This window comes from Chaetodon trifascialis, chromosome 4 (genome assembly GCF_039877785.1).
Source record: "Chaetodon trifascialis isolate fChaTrf1 chromosome 4, fChaTrf1.hap1, whole genome shotgun sequence".
In the NCBI taxonomy this organism is placed as follows: domain Eukaryota; kingdom Metazoa; phylum Chordata; class Actinopteri; order Chaetodontiformes; family Chaetodontidae; genus Chaetodon; species Chaetodon trifascialis.
Genome location: NC_092059.1, coordinates 13566883 through 13586412, shown reverse-complemented (window position 1 = coordinate 13586412; position 19530 = coordinate 13566883). Strand labels below are relative to the sequence as shown.

At 44.5% G+C, this 19530-nt stretch overlaps 1 protein-coding gene across 7 annotated transcripts in view; it reads right to left on the bottom strand.

Moving 5' to 3' along the window:
* Positions 1-910: 910 nt before the first annotated feature.
* ttll7 (tubulin tyrosine ligase-like family, member 7) overlaps positions 911-19530 on the bottom strand; it is a 70107-nt gene continuing 51487 nt past the window's right edge. Inside the window, exons 17-23 of one of the 7 annotated variants that reach the window (XM_070961822.1) lie at positions 18697-18831; positions 13229-13309; positions 11446-11606; positions 8721-8894; positions 7264-7367; positions 3502-3606; positions 915-2705 (exon numbers count right to left, since the gene is read on the bottom strand). In XM_070961822.1, coding sequence (XP_070817923.1) covers positions 3524-3606; positions 7264-7367; positions 8721-8894; positions 11446-11606; positions 13229-13309; positions 18697-18831 — 738 coding nt within the window. In that variant the 3' untranslated portion in view covers positions 915-2705; positions 3502-3523. Of the gene's footprint in view, positions 2706-3409; positions 3607-7263; positions 7368-8720; positions 8895-11445; positions 11607-13228; positions 13310-18696; positions 18832-19530 lie in introns of those variants that run through there. The other 6 variants (XM_070961821.1, XM_070961825.1, XM_070961827.1 and 3 more) reach the window with 6 other exon arrangements.

The window sequence follows — 19530 nt, the reverse complement described above, 5'->3', positions numbered from 1 at the left end:
CACGCGCACGTCTGTGCAGGGCAGCGTTCAGGTCAAGACGGAACAAGCAAGGGCTGCTGGGTGCACACTCTCATTTCTGTGGCGAGTGACAGTTCAGGAGTGTCACCTGTCCGCAGGGGCCTCCGGCGTGAAACGCGATATCACTCAGACGCTGACCCACATACCCTGAGAGCTGCTCCAGTAATGGATATCAGGTGGACAGGAAGTTTGGAAGCCCGTTAGAGTTCGACAGCACTTAGATTCAATGTTTATAATTAGTTCCGCTTGATTTTGCCTGTTTATCAGTTTCACAGCTCCTACTTCCAACGATATTATCTCAGGTAATTAATCGTTTCAAAAATAACAGAAAAATATTGACGTTGTCCCGTCAAAGAGCGACTTGCTGAATTGTAATGTACCTTTCTGCATGTTTGCAGTCAAAAATGAGATCCTCAGCCCAGACTGGCACCAGGCTTCACAACATTCGCTCATCATTTAAAAAGAAAATGTGTTATTCTGAAAAGAAAAGAAAAAAGATGACTAATAATTCTATTAGTTTGTAGGCTATTATAGACTTTTTGTGGTCATTACGTTGAGCTCAGCACAGTTTGCTGCATATTTCCTCAACATGAGCTGTTACAGATCCATTAATGCAGCACAATGATTCTTAATAAAATCAGTTAATAAATATTTAACAGGAATAAAAATACAGACCAAGTAAAGTTATGTTTGCCTGCTCTTTCACACGCGCACTTTTCTCTCTCTCGCTGTTGTTTTCTTACTCAGTGTTGAGGCTTATTCGTGTGTTCAGAGGATTATTAGATAAAACTGTCAATTTAAGAAAAGCCGGCAGTGTAAAAAAAAAATAAAAAAAAAAGGTCGGGGACCAATGATTTCGATGCTGAGAACACAAACAACAGAAAAGAGGAATGTTTGTTGAAACATTTTATTGCTATGTAAAATTAAAAATCTCTTACCTCCGATGAAAAAGTACTACTCTTAAATAACACAAATAAAATCAGGCAAAATAAAAATATTTGGCATTGTGAATTGATGTTGAGTGTGTGGGGAGAGTTCAGTTTGAGCAGATTTAGCACACAGTCAGAGTTAATGTTATAAAATGCACACTGCACAGTGTACAGTCTGTGGACAGACTACCATCTTTAAAAGTCTAGTCACTGGATCATCCCATGGGGAACTACACAGAGCCAAGAAACTACTAAACATATAACACTGCATTCTCTCTATCGACATTTAATACTGTATTTAACTCAGGTCCTACAGTAGATTCATGACATATTAACCTTAAATAAAACCCAACTGAACACATGAAGTAGATGCGCTTATTATTGGCACATCCATGATATCCCTGGCACTTGTACCTACAGTGCGGTGCTGGAAAAGGCAGCAGCTGCTCATCCCAGGCAAATCTCCACTGTTACCTATTTGAACTGATGAGCCGAGTCATTCGACGTGCTGCACAATCTCTTGAGCGGTGCGACACATCCTTATTATCCTGAACGCATCCGCACTCACGACGACAGATCTACAAGTGAAGTGTCTTCTGAGTGCAGCCGATACAAAGACACAATAATTAATGACAACACAAAACTTCAAGTATTTTCCAAACGCAGCTCCTCTGCCTAACCACTACATCTGGGCGAGGGACTAAAATCTAAGCATGCAAACACTACTTTTAATGTGCACCCGCCCTCTCGTTCCGTGACAAACTGCAAAGTGCATATTAGGAGCTGGGCGCTCGCTGAGACTTGTGTTTGGCTCATGACGCTGTCAAAGTCGGCTTGGCTTTACTACGCTGACATTCTAAACATTGTGTTGCTTAATAGTGCTGCACTTAATATCACACAGGTAAAACATGAAGCATTAGCATTCAGGAGTTAAACATCTGGAGTTCTGTGGGCACCACCTCTGCTGGAAAAACTAGAACATAAAGTGACTGTTAAAACATTTAGAAACATAAAGCCTCTGATATAAGTTATGAAATAAATTAAATTCAGAAATAAAATGTCAAGCAAAAATAAGCTTTTTGTTGTTTTGTTTTTGTTTTTTTACATCCACTTTTTCCAAACAAGGGATAGCTTTGTTGATATCATTCCATCACTGCATTCTGCATCAGCATTCACTGCATTCATGGAATACCTTACAAAATAAGTAAGTACATAAATAAATAATCCTTGCATTGTTTAGTATTTGTTATTCTTTTACAGTACCATGACTTGTAACTGTACAGTGAGTAGGTATAGTACAGCAGTTACAATGAGAAAAGAGTAGACCCATTGTTTGGTGTTACTGGGGCTTACGGGAGGGGTTGAGGGTACAGGTGGTCTGCTGGTCTAGGCAGGTCCAAACTAATCGAAACAAGGCCCGTTAGCAATCCCACGTCACCTGGCCTTTCTTTGTTGTCTTTGTCTTTCACGGGGGGATCTGGCCAATGTTGAGGCTCCATCCGGTGTCCAGAGCTGCCCCCAAATTCAGATCCAGACCGGACTTGCTGAGAACGGGGTTTGGCTGGGTGAGAGTCGGGGGACGGGAGGTGTCGAGGTCAAAAGGCGAGGTGTCAGAAGCCAGGGTTGCCACGGTGACCTCAGAAGTGGCCCATCCTGGCGGCAAAAAGGCTGCGTGAGTGTGGCAGGGCCGAGGAGATGCGGCCAAAGCTGGACGAAGGCCACTTCATGATGAACTGGGAGGTCACTGGCAGCAGATACCTGGACAGACGGACAAAAGCGAGGGACGGAGGGATTAGGGGAAAGGATGAACATAATGAGAGGATTAGATATGCAAAGGTCACATTTTAGAGGTCAGGGCGGCATTAGTGCTCAGCACCGAGACCACATATTGCCCATTTTTTCATTTATTGACTCTACCGTTTATGGCCATCTTCATCTGCACATTTCACCTTTAATAATGGCCTGGTGATTACAAGATATTATGACATCACCCTTGAAAATGAGAAAAAGGAAAAAGGATGTGGCTTCAATTGCGAGATACATATGATCTGAGGACTTTTGTGTTGGGCTGCGACTAACAATTATTGTCATTATCGATTAATATGCAGTTTTTCTCTGATTAATCTTTGTGTAGAAAATGCCAGGAAACGGTGAAAAACAAGTCCTAAGTCCCACAGACCAGGATGAGATCTTCAGATATCTTGTTTTGTCTGACCAACAGTCCAAAACCCAAATTGTTCAGTTTACCGTCATTAATGAATATGTTTTGACATTTTTGCTCAAAAGAATAACTGAAGATTATCAAAATAGAAAACAATTCATCTTCTGTTGATTGACTTATTGATTCATCGTTGCAGCTCCACTTTTGCGCAATGTCCAAATCTAAAATGTCTCCAGTTCAATTTAGCTTACATGCAGTGTTTATGCGTCTGCTCGTAGAGTAATCAATGATGGGCCCAACGCTGTCAGAAGCAGACCGTTTTTTCTTTCAGAACAACTGAATGTTTCAACTTTGACCCTTAAATTTTTGGTATCATGAACATAAAATCCTCACCTATCATTCCGAGGCATAGACGTCAGTACCTTTCTAAGACTTTTCTATGACACCTTCCACCGAGACAGAGCAGTGAGGCAGCTCCTGCTAACAGCGTTCCAGTACCTGAGAATGAGACCAGCGTCAGGTTGAGATAGAGTCAGGAGGGGCTGAACCCTGCTCCCATCCTCCTTAGTTACTGGAAATGAGTCAGATATGGTTGTCAGAGCAATGTCAGATGAGATGATCAAGTCCTGGACAAGGTTAACTGAAGGTTATGCAAATGTTGGGGGTGCTGTTCAGAAGACATGAGACAGGGGAAGTTTGAATTCTTCCAGACTGATCAGTTGGAAGAATGACTTACATTTACAGGCCTATGAAGCACACTTGTCATATTGTGATATCATACATTATGTGACCTTCTTGCCACATGTGCAGCAAAGATCTTTAGCTAATAAGAAATACATCTAATACTCGTTTAGTTAAATGAGTACAATGGTCAAAAGAAATAGTCCCTGTGGACGTGTTTAAGATGTGACAATCTAATCAAAAGGGAGCCACTGGGGCTGAGGATTACAGAGTGAAGAAATAATATCTTCTTTCAAGCTGCTGCAGAGATAGCATACTTTTTTTTCCTCTGACAGCTCTCTCTCCTTGTGAAATAGCTCTTGGACAAATTAGCAGAGCGGCTTCTTCTAAAGTCGACTGTAAAAGGGAAAAAAAAAGGCGCATGTCGCTGAGGGCGTCCGCTTCAACACTGCCCCAGACCCAGGAGAGTTACAAGGGATTCAAATTAAATTCATTTAGTCCAACGAGAGTGTCCTTGAAACGGCTTCAAGTGGGCCGTAGGTATCCCTCCAGCACATCTTCTTTGGCTCTGACTGGACTTGGTGAGGGTTCTTCTTAAACTCCTGCACTCACACACCCAGAGAAGACGAGGGCGGGAGCTGCTTTGCTTTCAGTGGCTCTTCAAAATGACATTTACTGATTTCATGCCACGATTTTATGTGGATTCATTTCTTATGTTTCTCCCCCCCCACCCCCGCTCGGCACCTTATTCCATCACCCTCCTCTGTGAGATTCTCCATACATCCATTGGTATTCTGCTCATGGATTTGTGGTGCGATTTCTCCTGTCTCCCTTCCATTTCCATAAGGCTTTCACTGAACAACCCCAAGCTCAGGCATGGAAATGGCAGAAAAAAAGGAAAGAAAATCAAATATTGAACATTCATTGGGGGCCGAGTGTGTGTTCTTCAGAGATCCTCTGCTATTCACTTTGAGAATATTCTGCTCACAGAAAGAATCACGGTGGTTGTAGTGGTGAGTGGTTGGGTGGTGTGGGGGTGGCTCCTCACGTCCAAGCAGCCGCTGTCTCTGCAGGCTATATTTAATTGGACCCTCGTTCGGCATCTTCCAGGTTCGTCCTCCTTTTGATCATGAAGAAGGTCTTGGCAACAGCGTGCATGCTTGAAAGCCAGGGGGAGGCTTGTTCATGCATGTGTGCTTTGCTTCAATCCATCAGTTGACAGGGAGACAGAGAGATACTCTCCTGCGCTGGTCCTTACATGCAAGGCTACAATCTACCACTGTTCCCACTGACAGGCCTTCCCCACTACTCTTAAGTCCTCCATCGAGATGCAACTGCCACAGTGAATTAAGAGGAGGCCAGACAAGGCGAGAGGCCATGACTAAGGATCCTCCATCCACTGCCACGATAGCTGACGCAATCCTAAACCAAGAGGTACAAAGAGGCTTGAAGGTTATCTGCAGCCCACATTTAGCTCAACACCCCAATTAACCCTAATTACCGCCACACTTTTCTGACAGATGAAAGTTAATAGAATCTGAAACTTTTGTCATCATGGGAAAATTGTCTTTGGGTAGTGACAGTAATTCCAGGCTTAACAAGAAAGTCATTAGTGGAGCTATTTGGCTACTTCCTCTCATCTGCCCACACAGACTGAAGGACTTTTCTAAGACCCGCGAGGCTGTTGACACACCGATCAGGACACTCGAAAGAGGAAGGATGCTTGAACGAGAGCGGGCAGGTGTGGTCAACAATGGAGACCCCAAAGACCCCGGCTAACAGACCCACTTTGACGTGTGCCAAAGGCTGCCAAGAGCTTTGCGGGCGTATGTGTTGTGTATATGCGTGTGTACATGCACAAGAGACAGTGTGGAGCCGAATTTGCCGGTATATGTGATCTTTGATTTTACCGTGTGAAGTGGTTGAAGTATTCAGAATGTGGACGTCTGCCAAACTGGGCGTCAACCGTTTTGTGTGTATGATTGCTTATAGAACTGGAAAAGCTGAATGGAGGAGGTGAAACTTGCTGGTCACTAGCTGCTGCATTCGGATATTCCACATTTTAAACAACTTGTTTCGTCGCTATTTCTCTTTTTATCTGACATTCAGCTTTCAGTGGAGTTGTGATGTTGACTTGATCAAAGAAAGTTCATTATTTTTTTAGTATCAAATTATCCATTAAAGGATAGGTTCACATTTTCTTCAAGCATGTCTCTAAACAGTGCTCACATGCCCACACATGCTTAAAGGTTACTGTTTGCAGTGATTATTACTCTGTTCTGCTAACAGAAGAGATGTGGGACAAGATCCACAATCCTCTCGCCATGCAAAAATGCCTTATGATGCATTTTGTGGTGTCCGCCGTCTGAGTTAGACAAATCAAATATCTTCAAAATCAAGCCTTTTTTTGTACCAAATTCCCTCTTTGTGTTTCCCTAGACAATGGGAAGGCAATATTAACAATTCTTTTTTCAGAGAACAAAGACTGTGGATTTTGTCCCTCATCTCTTCCACCGGAAGGCGTCTCCTCACAGCCAGTATGGACAACCAGAAAGCTGTTTGAATGGACATATAGGCATGTGAAAAATACTATGTATTTTTTCAAAACAGACGTAAAATATGTAAGCCTGTCCTTCAAATTCACGCTTCAGTTGAACGTGAACACAGCTCGAGAGAAATAGTTCGAGGTTAGCTGAGTGTGAAACACTGAAGAGGGACGGATGAGGGACTGTTGCATAACAGTCGCATGACGCGCATGCACACGCGCGCACACACTCTCATACACACACACAGTTTACCCTCTCATATATAAAGCTTATGCATCAATGAGAAAATAATCCTAATTGCTTCTCGGCTATCTGGAGTGGCGGCGGGTTGCGGCTGTTCCCTGCATGCCTGATGGAGAGATGTGAATCGTTTGTGCTGTGAATCTGCAAACCACACGCTGCAAAGCCGAGCCATTTTCTGTCTTCTTGAGACAAGAAGAGAGCAGTGCTTAAGTTGATCACGGCACTGATGCGGTGCAGGTGAGGCTCTTGCTTCCCACTGAGGCCACTCAAACCGAAAATGCACTCAGGGTGAGATGCTTTTGAGAAAAGCATCGAGTGACAGGCAGAGTTTAGCGTGTTGCAGTGGGGTGATTGGCTGGTGATGTACAGCAAGCTGGTTGCGAATGGTTGCAGTGTTGACAAACAGTGTCTGAATATGCTTCCTTCTCCTGTCTCCGTCCTTTCCAATGCATAGTTTACAGTTTTGGGCCAAGAGTATTCAGATAATTTGAAACACATCCCACTGACTATTAGTGAGGGAAAGGAGAGGAAACCATGTTAGACGGCTGGTTGTGCAGCCAAAGCAACCATCATTGGGCAAGTGGGACCAAGCCTTAGTTACAGCCGTGAGGTGGTGGGAACAACGGAAAGCAGGGGACGGTGCTGGAAGATGGGGGGGTTTAGCAGAACTAAACCGAGCAGAGACCTGCGTCGAGGGGCGAAGAGACGGAGGAAGAGGAGGAAGAAGCGGCAGCGACAGCAGCAGGGGTGGTGCCATGGGTAGAGGCTGGTCCAGCAGCAAATGGTAAGCTTTTTTACACAGACATATATAGACACAGAAGAAATAAGGAGAGACAGACCAACGCATGCTTAAACGGACTCTCAAGGATACCAACTGCAAAACTATGGATACAGCAGTGGGTCATTTCGTGCATGCTTGAGTTATTATCCAGCTACAGTTTAAATCCTCTCACAGTCCACTGATTCATATTCCTGAATCAAAACAATTATGCTCAAGATGAAACAATCAACAGCAACAAGTCAGAACATAAGTAGCTCCACAGCTGTACATAAACCCCTGTACTTTTTTAACAGCTGAGGTTTTTACACTGTAGGCGCAAAGTGATAGCCTGTTAAAATATGCGCAAGAGTTATGAATCATGTAAAGCGAGGCCCCAGGAAAAAAGGATCTCTCTCTCTCGTAAGGTCATTTGCTGCACGGGCTCATCTGGGCTCTAATTGAATTAAGCAGGCCTCAGGGGGCCCCGGGCTAACCTGAGCGCTAATCTGTGGGCCATTATTTCCTGTTAACAGCACACTCTTTCTCTCCCTCTCCCCACCCTCCTCCCGCCCTCACTGTCTGCCAGCCCAAAGCATATGTGCTTTTTAAAAGTTCGCTCACTCCAAACCTGAGCTGCTGTCTCCTGCGGGGATCAACCTTAAAAATAGAATGAGGCTGATTTTCGTGTTTGTTTGTTTTATCAGGGTTGTGTGATGAAGATGATGGCTCTGAGGCTCCGTGGAGGAGAGAGGAAATGTTTCCTGAGAGAGGTTTAATGATGAGAGCTGTTGAAATTTTCAAATCAAAGGTTTTCTTGTCTGTATGTCAGTGTGTTTATTCTTTGTTCTTCTTTACTCAATTTGGGTCCCTTTCTTTTGAAGGGAGTCGTAACAAAGTTTATTAGGAGGCTTCTCTGGTTCATACTGCTTCAACAAACTCAGCTTCAACTAGTTTCCACATGGACCCAATGGAGGAAGACATCCAAATAAATATGTGAGGATGTCTCCCTGTTAGTCTTAAGGGGTTAAGAAGTTCAGTATCCTGGATTACTGCATCACACATGATGCACTAATCTAATCTGTAAAGTTGGACAACACATGTGATTTATCTACTTGTGACTGTCCTGTGATAAAATCTCACTCTTTCTATCTACTCTTTCTTAAACTGTTTACATTTGCTTTTCATTCATTTTGATTAATGCTGTTTCCAGAGCAAGAGCTCACTATCTTGCACAAGCATACTGAGCACTGCTGGGACCTACCAGGAGACTACCATCATTCCCTTAAATCTTATCCAGCCACCCTATTGTATAATGAAGGAGGAATCTCTCAAAACTGAAGAGCTCAGTGGGACAACATCAAAGGGCTGAGTGTCCTTCTCACCTGGTGTCATCCCATTCGGGGCTGAGTCCGGTCAGAGAGCCACGGGACTCTGAGACAAACTTGTAGACGACCAACAGGCAGTCTCGGCACAGCTGGACCAGCCGGCGGCAGCACTGCAGCTCCTGGGGCGACACCACCTCGCTGCTCTTACTGAAGATGGTCTCCCACGATGAACTGGAGAGCAGACAAGACAACACGCGCATCACCATGAATTTCACAGAGTCACATACATTCATATATATGGAAATATGTTCTCTAATGTCTGGCCTTTACTCCACTTGTGTACATTTACATACACATCTCACACACACAGACGTACAGGAAGACAGACAGACGCACAGAGAGGAAGGATGAAACAAATCCAAGTACAGTTAACCCCCTTTACAACCCCGGACATACCCCTGACTGTGAGAGAGCTGCAACAACTGAGACACACAACTCCAGGGGGTACGTTTGATGTCTACCCCCTTTCACTCCTTGGGAGGTGGGGGGTGCTTCCTCTGAAAGGGTTCAAAACTGTGTGTGTTTCCATTCTCTTCCTCTAAGTCGTTTTCAAAGCCTGTTGAATTCATCACCCACAATAGCTGCTAGGCCGTTTGATTGTTGTTAAGTCCCTTAGATAAAATATCAAACAAGAGACAGAGAAGGGGGGGGGGGGGGCTGCACTCGGATTTGGAGTGTGCTTTTCGAGGTGCACCGCTCCACTGTGGTCGTGTGACATGGGGGCCCCCTGTGGGGTTCATCCATGTTTGGGCCACAGCCCGCTGAAGGGAGGGGCTGGACGAGAGGCTGGCGAGCTCGCTGGATCATCCATGGCAGGCTGCGATCAGACAAAAGCTGCATGGGGTGCAGCGTGCTGGGGGTAGCTGAGGCTAGGCTAGGCTAATCCTCCCGGGCCTCTACCCCTCCACCCACTCCTTTCGCTACCTTTTTTTTTTTTTCCGATGTCTCGTTTTTAATCACTCCCCTCTCTGCTTTTTCTCCATCACCAGGTCCCTCCCCCTCTTTCCTCCTGCCTATCATCCCCTTCGTCTCCATCACCCACTCGCTCCCTTTCTCACTCTCCCTCAATTACAGTTGCCAAGGAAGTAAGGGAGGAGGACAATGGAGAGCTGTGGACTTCAGTTACACTCTGAGCCCTCTGTGTCGAGGGAAACACGGCCACTGAACAACTGAACTGTAAAGAATATGGAGAGGAGGAGATTCAAGAAGGTCACACCTTTGTCAGAGCCGAGATGAAACGCTATCAGCACAGCAGCTGTCTGCATGTCAGGGTTGTGTGTGCGTGTGTGCATGCACGGCTCTGTTTGTGGGTGCTAATGTGCGAGGAGATGAATGTGCGGAAACCGACTTCACGCATCTGAAGATGACTCTGTGTGTCTCGGTTGGGAAAATATGTGTTTAAGAAAGCCACTGTGAACCACTGATGGGAAACAGTAGTTCTGTGTGTGTGTGTGTGTGTGTGTGTGTGTGTGTGTGTGCGTGTGTGTCTGTCTCGTCTGCTGTTTGGGGGTTTCTATAGGGACATGATCAAGCGGGCTGTCACTGCAGTGACTCATCTTGTAGGAAGTCACATTCTGCCGCATCAGAAAAGTCGGGGAAAAAAACCCAAATGAAAACTTCAAAGTATCTGATAACAAACTAAAGTGAAAGAACTAAGAGGCCCTCATTCACCTTCTTCCTGCTTCCATGCCTCCCCTCTCTTTTTCTTGCTCTCACCTGTGAAAAAGCCCTGATTAACAGCTCAGATTCGTGACCTTAATTTGCACCCCGTCTCCACGGAGTAACATGTTTCTTTCATCCTCGAGAGCTTTCAGGAAAGTGCAGCGGGGTCTGGTTGGTCTGTCACTCATTCTCTGTCATTCAGCCGCTGTTGCTTCCCCGGTTATACTGAATAAAAATAGCAAATTGTCCCTGCTGTCACTGAAATTGATATATCGACGAACACTGGGTTTGAGGACATAGAGCGTGAATTACGGAGAGGGAAAGAGTGGCGTTGGTAATTGGCCTGCGGTGTGATCACTTGTTTATGTTGATTTAGGAGAATTTGTCTCTGTGAACATCTCAGTGCATTCAGGGGTGTTTGTGACAATTTTTCAATGTCTCGATTTTTTTATTTATTTATTTTCTTTGTTGGTTCGTTGGTCTTGTTTTAAGTCATCAATTACAGTCAAAACCAAGCTTGCATTATAAGTATTAAGGTTGTTTTTATTCAACGGTGCTTAAGGTTACTAATTTTGTCGATTGCAGTTTTTTTGAATTCAATGGTTTTATGGACCCAGAGCTAATAAAACATAAAAATTGGAAATTACTACTGTACGATCATCTCCACTGACAGCCTGGCATCAGTGAGTGAAAAAACGTTGACCAACATCTGAATCCCTCTGGCCTCATACCTTTCTGACATCGGTATTGTGACAAGCTTCACCCAACAGCTGACAATCACTGACACCTCACACACACTGGCCAGGTGTGCAGAGGTGAGAAAGAAAGGTTTGATCTTCTCTCTCAAGCTCTCTCTTATCTCTTCACAGCAACTTCTGTCACTTGTGTGTTTACAACAGATTGAATACCTTTGAGAGGAATCTGTCCGAATGTGTGCACCCTTATCCCCATTTGTGCGATCCATCACGCCCTCCTCTCTCTGTGAGGGGGCTTTTTACCCCACCTTGGATTGTGACATCTCATCTTAACCAAGCTCACAGCCTCTCTCGGACCAGCCTACCCAGTGTTGGAGAAGCAGTTCCACAGGCCCTGGCCGTGACTCCAGAGCAGCCGGTTGAAGACGCGGTTAAACAGCCGGTACAGGTGGAGAGTCTCTACGTCCGGCTCCCTCCAGATCCGCTGCAGCGCTGAGCGCACATTGGTACGCACAATATCCAACACCTGAGTGACAGAAAGTAAGAGGGAGGAAAAAAAGAGAGCAACAAGGGTTCAAATCAAGCATGTGATAACGAAGGAAATTAATGCTGCAAGACAAAAGGTGACAGCAGTGCTAATTGATATGCGTGAGTTGGCATTTGTTCCAACTGTAAGATTTATTTTTTTTTTATCTTGCCATAAAATTAGCAATCACAGAGGCTAATGCATTCACTCAGTAACAGAGCAAGCTTGCATTCATGAATAAACAGACAGATCCATGAACGCATACAGGAACACTGACAAATGCAGCGTATGCACAAACACACCCTGAACATTTTCATCATTACCTGCAGACATATAGTGAGGATTTGGCCAAGTTTATCTCTGCATTCATGTTAAATCATACACAGACATACAACCTATGTGTGGTTTGTGTGTGGATGGTGGGACAAAAAGTGCTGGGGCAGACAGCGGAGAGCACGGGAGAGGACTAATTGCTGCATTGACGTCAGTCTTGGAGAGGAGATGTCAGAAGTTCCCAGGCGGTCTGGGGACACCTGCACCAGCCTTCCATCTTCCCTTCTTTGTTTTCCCATCCCTCACTGCCTTCTCTCCCTCCCTTTTTCTCTCTCTTTTCACCCCGCTCAGAGTGCAGCGCTGTGGCCCTTTTGACTTTGATTCCTCGCTCCTCATTACTGACGTGCCTCTCTGAGTGTGTGTGTGCATGCGTGTTTGGGATGCGAAGAGGCAAGATTTCCCTACAGCAATGTGAGGCGAGCGAGACGCGCATACACACTCAAACTGATAGATGAGTAAACACACACACACACACACACACACACACACACACAGATATGTTTTGGTATGGTAATCAGATGGCAGAGCGGTGGGCGCTACATTCCTGACCTCTGCCTGCTGCTCATTAGGCTGCTCCACTCCAAATAAAACATCGGCTCGCACCGCCACAGCCCACCACACAGCCGAGCACAGTTGTGCAGAAAGCGGCGGCTGAGAGATCACATCATTACCGACACGCCTACTGGATGCCATTTCACATCTTGTCCCCTCTTCTGTTTTGTTTACATCCTATTTGGTGTCTCTACCTCTCACTGTCTGACATGATAATGATCTTCATGCTTGTCTTATTTTTGTATTTTTTCCTCTGATGTTTGATTTGGGGATTATTTTTCCTGTTTTAAAAGTTGTTCAAAAGCACTGGAAGGAATGTAGGGTGAGCGCTGACATTTTGTTATATTCACTGGTTTTAACAACATCCATTCTTTGCTGTCTGACCGTATAGACTCTGTGGCAGTGAGAGCAAACTTCCACCAGCCTTTCCCTGACAGCTGTCCTTCAAACCAACAGGCTACAACAAGAAGTCCTCTAATTTTTCCCTTCTTTGTTGAATTGTCTCTCATTGTCTGTTGGTGTGATCTAGTAGGACGCAGTGACTTCTTATCTAGATATCAAAGACATTTGAAATAATTGGCTGTCCCTAAACTTATCTCCCAGGATGTGAAAGTTTTAGACAAATATTCTGCTGAACATCGGGAGCTACAGAAGACACAGACGGAGCCAAAGTGCCTCTCGAGGGGCAGGTCAGGGTGCTCTGATATCTTGCAATCTGATTCCAGTAGAAGACTCACCTTCCGTTGTTTGGTGGAGTCCAGCTTCACTAGCCAATACGAGGCCACCTTTGATTTATGGTACTTCCAGTTGTCGAGGATCTGTGGGAGAAAAGTGAGGAATAATCCTTTAAACATGCACAAGACCTGTCTTAATGCAGATCACCATTCCTCAAGAGGCAGAATTACAATCAACACTTTTACGGGTATCATTTTGTACAAATAACACTAAACTGGCATTTTATCACATCTGCTGCTGTTTCCCAGCAATGCTGCTGTGCAGTTAAATCGCTGCCAAAAGCAACAACAGCAGCAAAATCAACAGATCAGGGATCAGATAAGTACACCTTTAAAACTTCACGACAGGACCTGGTCAAAGGTATTCTAAAGAGGTTTCTTGTACAGATCATGCCATGTGTCAGAAATAGATGAAGAACATACAGATCAAGTCTAAGGCTCATTCGCACTGTCACACACTCGACCTTTCCCACTTCAGCCCAGACATGAAGTCTGTAAAGTCGCTCAGGTCATCTATCTGTTAATATAATGGCTTTCTGGCTTTCACACCTCTGCCTCCATTGTGGAAAAGTTCTGTGTTCGAACATGACAAGACCATTACATATAGAGGTGCACTGCTTATGCGATATTTGCCATCTGGCACATGATACTAGGCAGCACAAGAAATACAGTGTGAGAGGGGAGAGACTTCACTGCAGCACAAAACTACACTGTCTGTCTTCAGCGTGGAGTGAAACTAGGTCTGCAATTTTGGCATCAGGCCAATATCCAGACACTTTTACAAAACCACTCATCAAGGAGAATTTAGGCTACTTTTGAGACATGTAAAACTAGTAATAAGTATGAGGGCTGGCAAAGAGGCTTCAGTGGCAAAATGACTTCAGGTCATTTTCAAACATCATATCAACATATGAAATTGTGGCGCGCAGTTACAGAACACAGTGCTTCTCTGCAGCTCTCATTTGTCTGCTGTCTTTTCATAGCTGAATTTAAATGCGGCACGATTCAGGGATAGTGGAAAAATTGCATCGTGATCCTTTTGCAGTTGTGTCAAAAATCCTTGGGGTATGTGTCGTTATGCTCAAAAGCTGCGCTAGATATTCCCGTGCACTTGCTCCGAGTGCCAACATCACTGTGTACCTACAGGCACTGTTATTGTAGCTCTGTTGACTTAGTCTACATCTCCCCACTGGTGCACATAAACCTCTCACGTAGCATGCTAGATCCCCTGCAAACAGCGCTCCCACTGGGAAGCTCCAGTGTAAACTTTATGTTTACACACACAGACACACACACACACACGCATGCACAACAAAACAATCCACAAGCATTCACAGATACAGAGCTAAGGTATACAGTGAACACTTTCATTCGCTTTCCACAAAGTTACATGTTTGTTTGTTTAGTATTCTTGCTCAATAAGAGCCTTATGAACCCTGGGCGTCATTACAGAGAGTCTGAGTCTGAAACTGTTCTCACTTCAGGATGATGTTTAGGATTCCTAGTATTACAGAAATCACTACAATTCATTTCACTACAATTAGGGAAAAATCCCATTTCAGGATTTAGCTATTAGAGACCAATCGTAATGGAAGAGGTTAGGATGACATAGACCCCGTCCTAAATTGAAAATAGCTGCCAAAAATGGCTGCAGGACTGTTGTTAGGTCAGTATGGCAACAAGATGAACACATGAAATATGACTGAAAGGCTGCTCAAACCGTATGCTTTAAATTTCCCTTGGTCCTTTTTCAATAAAGTACTCCTCTTCTTGGCATCACTGGTGATGGACCACCCCCCACCCCCAACTCAGCATACTGATGGCATCCACCACCTGCTGTAACGTTAAATCTTAATCCTGGACTGAGGTGGTGAGCTGCCGTTTCCTCTCCTCCACTGACATGATTAATGGCTCCGACTCAGTGAGACAGCCATTGATATTACATTCGAATCCAGGATGCAGGAAGTCTTGTGTACCTGCTAAACACAGGTACAGGTATGACAGGACGAGTGCTAATTGAAGAGTCAAGTATGTCCAGTAAGACATGGGTCTGAGATTGGACGCAGCCAGTGCGGTTACAAATTGCTTCTGTAAGAAGTTACATTTTTCCTGTCTTTGAAACTGAAGTGAGGAGAAGCAGTTTGGACCCTTTGCCTGTAATATGTACAGTCATTTGTCACATTTGTTCTGTCTGTAAACAGATTACCCTCAATTACAGCACAACAACATGCACTCGATGCATTTCACCTTTCAATGGTTCCAACTGAGACAAAAAAGGAAGTTTTTGAGTGAGAGATAAAGGAGACAATTACTCAGATATAAACACATCATTAGCCCAATTAGACCTCAACTTTAAATGACGAAAAACATAAATTGCCAAAGATTGTTTTTATGCCAAGTGAACACTCCTTCTCTCCTGAGGCAAACAGTGAACAATACAGGTGCAGTTGCTCATCTGCGTTTCCATGGTGCTCTCATTAGGGTTTGTTAACAGTACAGGTGTGGTGGTAATTGTCCCTCACGACCCCGACACATCCAGATGCCATGCACACACATAAACTGTTTCTGCTGCTCTTGTGAGGACATTGTATGGCCTCACATTAATTACTTTGTGGCTTGCCCTAACTTAACCTTAATCATAACAACTAAATGCATTACCAGAATCTTGAACTGACCTGAAATCAGTTCTAAAGATCTTAGGTGCGTTACAACATGTGATAACATATAAGTTGCACCAAAAATTGAGGGTGAACATGTCACAAACTGAATCGGAAGATGTTTGAAAGATTACATGTAAAGGCTTTAGGGCTGCCGCCTAGATGCAGATGAGCTGAGAAGTTCCAGAGTCAGCTCACATTTTGTCAGATGATGACTGCCCTAAGACTTGTATAAACCAAGTCTTGTCCCAACATGACATGACTGCAAAACTAACGGTGATCATCAGACAGCACAGCGCAGAACGAAGTGACTTGTTCCTGTTTGCTGCTCTAACACTCGGTCTCTGTGCTGCAAGTTAGCAAAGTCAGCTAAACTACTTTTGAACCAGATGCTGGTACAAACTCCTCTAATGCCATCCAGGTGGATTGACTCATGAGCTAACAGCACTGTCAGCAGCCAGGGAGACGATGCACAGGCCGCCAGGATTTTGTCACTACACTATGATCAGGACACGTGCTTTTTATTTCTCTGGCTGTGTAGAAATTTCACATCACAGCTGAGGAACAAATCAAAACAACAATGTTGACCCGACCTCTTGTGATGTGTTCTCAGACCACCTTGAGCAGCTCGTATCTGGTGCTTCGATATTTGCCCTCTGCCCCAAACTGCTCAGAGTGCTGCTGAGATGTAACACCACACACTCAGCGTAGATAGATATTAGACCTTGCACCAGGCTTTTCGCCACCAAGCTACTTTGCCCATTGGCTTTTTGAAGTAAAGTAGCCACGTGAGAGAGGGACCTCAGACTTGCACTTTAGCCTGAAGGTGACATAAATCAACTAAAATGAACAACTTCTATTTTCTTCTGTCTACTTCTCATGTGACCTACTGAAAACCCTTTTTTTGTCCTTTGAACATGTCATTTTGGTGGCATTTCTGTCATCAGTCACCCTGGTAAGACAGTCTGGACGGCTGCTGTCCTTTCAGCACCGCGGGAGCCGTGGTGCTGAAAGGACAGCTGGTTCGGAGGACGGCGACGGCCGTAACGGAGGTCAGAGTCGGTGTGGACTGGACGGATGGACGCTTTCATAGTACTTTTGTGCCGCTGATGTGTTGCTTCTGCTGTGAATTCAAGGTGAGCCTCTGTCTCTGTTTGGGCTTTCTTTTCTTATTGCTTCGACAATAATATCCAGTTCAGCTTTTCTAGTTTTTTTAAATTCCCTAAACTAAATAAAAACGGAGAATGCATGGAAAAAAAGGTAAACTGCTGTTTCTGGATGGCCTGCAATACAACACATAGTGGATGTGTAAGCCGCTGATAATACATGGTCAACTAATGGCCACTATTGAATTCTTTGGGAGCTTGCTCCAACAGGACATACATCCATCCATCCATCCATCCATTATCTATACCGCCTATCCCTTTCGGGGATGCGGGGGGCTGGAGCCTATCCCAGCTACAATGGGCGAGAGGCGGGGTACACCCTGAACCGGTCGCCAGCCGATTGCAGGGCCACATTCAAGGACAAACAAACATTCACACTCACACTCACACCTACGGACAATTTAGAGTCACCAATTAACCTAATGAGCATGTTCTTGGTCTGTGGGAGGAAGCCGGAGTACCCGGAGAGAACCCACGCATGCACGGGAGGAACATGCAAACTTCACACAGAAAGGCCCCGCCTGACCCGGGGATCAAACCGGCAACCTTCTTGCTGTGAGGCACGTGCAGGACATACATGATAAACATTATTTTACGTCCTTAGGCTCCAGCGGTCTCATTTATAAAACAGACTTGCAATCAATTTTGACCGTAAGTCTGACTGAAGCAGAACGCCACGTACAAGCAATTATTTAGAAAACCTTTCTTTGATGTGGAAAGGTTATCTCTAAGCGAAATCTAAACTTGACTTAAGTGAATTTGCTGTTGTTTATGTGGGAGTATCGCAGTTTGGGACACATTTGCAATTGCATGAGGGTGAACTATGTGAATTAGCAGACCTCCAGTCATTGTTTTTGGACACACCGCATGAATTCCTCTTTTCATATTGAATTCTTAAGCAACTTTTGTGTTTTAGCTTTGTCAACCCACTGTGTAGTCCACTGAACGATGTGATGCCCGCCTCTGCCATCACTGTGATCTCATCTTCCTTCTACTGATGACTAAACTTTAATTTGTGCTGGCATTATATAAGAGGAAGTCACAAGGCAGGCGCTGTCAATATAAGTTTTGTGTAAAGTATTGTTACAAACTGCTTCAGCGAGACTTGTATGCTCAGCATCTTTTATGAATTGCACATTAGCACACCATCAGAAACGATCTTCAGACTTATTTTCATGAGACCCTGAGGTATTTCTGTCAACCTAAAACACGAACAGTACAAACACACACACACACACACACACACACACACACACAAACACACAAACACACACACACACTAAATGCAATGCAGAGATCTGACCAGAAATAGAGAAGGCAGTGATTAATACAAAGGAGCAGTGGGGAATAGCGCGGGGCTGCAAACTGACCGACAGGTTGTCACTGGGGTCGTTTGAAAGACAATGGGAGCCAAGCCAGAAGTGACAGGCTATTGTGGAGGGAGGAGAGGAGGTCTCTTACTTAGGCTGCAGAGTGACCGCACCTGGCCACAGAGGGGGCTCTGGGAATACACTGGGTCCAGATTTCTGTTCAACACTTGTTCACTCCCACTTTCTTTTTCTGCTTTATTTCTTGTTTTTCTTCCGTCACTTTTTTTACACTTCAACACTGGTTTCTGCCTCTGAATCCGAATCGTTCCGACACCCACCTCATCCAGCACAGACTCCGCTTCTTCCTCGGTTTTGCCTGGAAACCTGATCCTCATGGCGGTGAGCGCAGCCAGAGTCTGACGCACCAGCTCGGCCTCCTGCTCTTTACTCCTCAGGTTTATCAGCGGATCACCCTACGCGCACACACAAGTAAAAAGAAACTAGTTGAATGCATAGATACATGTTAATATTAAGCAAAATGTTTTATTCAGCACTCTAGTTTCAAATCACACCACCTAGATTTAGTTATCAGTTCAGGTTTTGGAGCATGTAGATGTAATTAAAGGGCTGCAATTAATGATTATTTTCATCATTAATTACCTATCAATTAATGGTATTTTCCCCTGGCAGTCAAGGCAAATGGACTTTTTGTGTCAGAGAACATTTTATCAGTCCCAATTTATGCAGGGAAGTCCTCCAAATCACCTTGGCACAAGAGAGTATAGAGTTGTATTCACACAAGTGTTAACACGTCGTGAGCACGATGTAATGTCTTCTCACTGTATTATGTAGATTAGTCATTCATTATTATTTCAAATTATCAGGTTCATTTGAAATTTCACTGATATTTTAGCCGACTGCTCAATAATTTATGATCCTGCTGCATCTGTTATGATCGCAGATCACTATTTCCTTGACTTGGCGGTTAGCACAGAGCAGTATCTGTGACATGCATCATCTTTGTATGAACATAACCTCAAAACGCTTTTTTATTCCTGCCACAGAGATACACTCACTGTATCCTGTACCAGCATGTACTTCTCCCCACACATGTGATTCCCTCAGGGAGGTCAAGTGTGCAAAAAGGTAAAAAACTGAAAGGAAAAAAAAGA